General features: G+C 67.9%; 1 protein-coding gene across 1 annotated transcript in view; it reads right to left on the bottom strand.

The window, feature by feature from the left end:
* The window catches only part of KIF1A (kinesin family member 1A), a 129,046-nt gene that overhangs the window by 96,973 nt on the left and 28,837 nt on the right, over window positions 1-3,236 (bottom strand). Inside the window, 1 exon segment of the mRNA XM_006151913.3 lies at window positions 630-706. Within this exon segment, the coding sequence (XP_006151975.1) occupies window positions 630-706 (77 nt within the window).

Genomic DNA, 3,236 nt, shown 5'->3' with positions numbered 1-3,236 from the left:
GAGGGGGGGACAGGCTGAGACCTGGGGACCACAGCCAGGGGTGTGAGGGGGGGGACAGGCTGGGACCTGGGGACCACAGCCAAGGAGGTGTGACAATGGGGGTGGGGTGTAGTGGGGACAAGAGCTGGGCAAGGCCCAGGGACTCGAGGACCGCGCCGGGTTACAATGGACACTGTCTCGAGGGCAGCGGGACGGGACTCAGGGCAGAGGCACAGACCAGGCTCCGATGGGGAAGGCAGAGTGGGCCCTGGCTGTCCTGGGCCCAGCTGTGCAGGGGAGAGGAGGGAACGGCGTGCCGTCCAGGGTTTGGGAGGTGGTGGTGACAGGGCTCAGCGTGGGCTGGACATGGACGGTGTGAAGTCTCCCGGCCAAGCACGCAGGCCAGGGCTGGGCCTGAGCTCAGGACATCTGGGAGGTGGAGACTCTGGGGCCAGAGGGATGCGACTCCGACCCTGGGATGCCCAGTGAGTTGGCATCCGCTCGGTCCCTGTAGTCTTGGGGTCCACCATGGCTGGGGACAGTACGTGTCACAGCTCAGGGTGGCCTTCCAGGGGCAGGGTGGGGTCATCGCCCATTCAGGGGGAGCGCGCAGAGGCAGCCGAGGGCCCTGTGGCCACGCGGTGGCTTACCGAGGTGTGCGACCAGTAGGAGTAGTCGAAGCTGAAGCTCTTGGGCGTCTCCTTGGGCTGCTTGGGGTTGGTGATGGCTGTGGGGACAGAGGTGGGGTCAGCACTGTGCTGACAGGGCCCGGCTGCTGCAGGGCGCATGCGAGTAGGGAGGCCAGGCCTCAGAGTCCTCCAGGTCAGCCCCAACCTGGACGGACCAAGGCCCCACTTTCAGGCCAAGGGCTGCCCCTCAACGTGGCAGCTCGCCAAGACCCAAGGGCGTAGCCATGCCGGCCAAAGGCTCCGAGCCATCCTCCACTGCGTCTGCTGGGCTCCCCGAAGCAGCCCAGGTCGCGCACGAGCCCGGCCCGTCTCTCCAGCCCACTTCTGCTCGCCATCCCGGCCAGGGCTTTGCTCGCTGTCCCTGCCACGTGGCGACCCTCAGTGCTGAGGGTGGACCCTGCCCCACAGCCCCCCAGGGCACCAGCGCCCATGTTGCCTCCCCTTTCGCCCCTGCAGCGCCGACTGTCCAGGCCCTGGGATGGCTAGGGCAGCACTCAGGGGACGCCAGTCTGGCATACCACGGCAAATCCACGAGGCAGGTGCCGCAGTCACCCATATCGGCCCCAGGCGTGTCCCAGGAGCCCTCAGGCCAAAGTGCACCCACCGCCACCTTGCACCTCAGCTCCCAGGCCTCTCCCAGCCCTGCCAGGTCTGGGCCCTACGGCAGCGCGCCCTCAGGGGCCAGTCGCCTGCTCTGCTCTGACGCTGCTGGGACTGGGATGTCTGTACTGAAGCCCTGGGGCCCCACCCCGGGAGACAGCCAGTCCGTGCGTGGAGGGCCCAGCTGCCTAGGGGACTCCAGAGCGACATCTAACCCCAAGGCAATGCCCCGCCCCACCTGTCCTCAGGGCTGAGCGCAGCCCACGACCCCTCCCTAGGTGGCCCACTGCCAGTGCCGGGCCCTGCTGGCCGAGGGATACTGTGTCCCACCCATGTGCTGAAGCTCTGACCCCATGACCCCGGTGCCACAGAGCGTGACCTGCTGGGACCCAGGCCTGCAGACAGACAGGATGCACCGTGGGGGGCTGCTGGAGTGGGGAGACACCCCACAGGGGTCGGGCCAGACTCTGCGGGCCTGGGTGGGGGGCAGACACCAGAGGCTGGGAGAGGTTTGAGGCTCCGCCCAGTCTCAGGAGGCCCCTGGACACCTTGATCTGGACCTTCCAGTCCCAGAACAGACATAAACGTGCCGACCCTCTCCTGAGAGGGGCCACGTGGCCCGGGGCTTTGGGAAGCTGGCACCCCCATCCTGCTGCGGCCTGGCCCCCTGTGGGCAAGCGCTCTGGCCTACTACCCTAGGGCGGTCAGGCCTTGCCAAAGCTTCACCCTAGCTGATCCACTGCAGGCCCTGCCTGGGCCCAGACCCTGGCCTGAGTCCTAGGGAAGGCCAGGCACCCTTGGAAGCCAGAGCAGGAGCCAGACCATCACGGCCCTGTCCTCCGAGCTCAGGGTCACATTCACACTGCCTCCGGAGCAGAGCCCGCCTGGACATAACTCCTGCTGTGACCGGGAACAGCCAGGATGCAGCCGGAACCCGGGGCAGATGAGGGCGGTGCTGTGGAAACCATCTCAGTGCCCCTCCTGTGTGTGGACTGGCAGGGCCCCCGGCTCTTACACGACATGGGGGCCACCACCTCGCTCTGTCTGCCCGACTCCTCAGTGCCTGCCCTCTGGACCAGGGTCCCACCCCACACTGCTCCCCGGGTCTAACTCCGCGGGGCTGGCCTCGCCTGATGAGGTCCTGCTGCTGGGCCATCCACCTCCTCGGGGCGGGCCTCGGGGGCAGCGCACAGGCAGCCAGGGCGAGGGGAAAAGCTGTCAGTGGTCCACAGGAGTCGCTGTGGGGACCAACTGGCAGAGTCCCTTGGGCCCTGGGACCTGCTCACCTGTCCCCCACCCCCCAGGTTTTGTGGTATGGTGCCTGGGTCCCGAACACCAGAGGAGGGACATCCCCCTCTAGGTCACACAGCACAAAGAGCCCAGAGGCCCAGGTCTGGCTACCCACCCACCTCTCCAAGCTTTCAAAGAGGATCTGCAAGGCCTGGAGGCCAGGCAGCCCCCTCCACCTGTCAGAGGCGAGAGAGCAAACCCTGCTGAGAAAGGGCGTCCCCGCAGAGTCTCCGCAGGCCTGGGGGGCAAGGGGCGGGAATCAGCCTCCAGGCCTGTGAGCTGGGCCCTCGACCAGAGCCTTGAAATAACAGGCCCTAGCCCCACCCGGCTCTGCTAGGCCCTGTGCAGTGGCCCCAACACCAGGTAACCCCATCAAGGCTCTCATAAAGCCTGGCCGAGGGCCCGGCCCAGAGGGTGGCAAAGATGTGCTGGACCCCCGTCAGGGCAGGAGGCAGAGGCCCCGCCCAGAGCAGCCCCCAGGGCCGAGTGTGCCCTGAACTGGACCACCAAGAGGGACACTGCACGGGCTCCCCCAACATGGCTGCTGCTGAAGCCCTGCCTGACCGGAGGCCACCCGGGGTGGGGCCTGGGGAGGGCCCGGGGCGGGCCACGCCGTGAGCCGGGAGCTCGTGGCGCCGCAGAGGAAGAGACCAGCGGGTCCCCCCCGCGCGGGCGCGA

Source organism: Tupaia chinensis, unplaced genomic scaffold (genome assembly GCF_000334495.1).
Source record: "Tupaia chinensis unplaced genomic scaffold, TupChi_1.0 Scaffold000332_1, whole genome shotgun sequence".
NCBI classification, from domain to species: domain Eukaryota; kingdom Metazoa; phylum Chordata; class Mammalia; order Scandentia; family Tupaiidae; genus Tupaia; species Tupaia belangeri.
The sequence above is the reverse complement of the archived record's forward strand: the minus strand, read 5'-3'. Positions and strand labels throughout refer to the sequence as shown.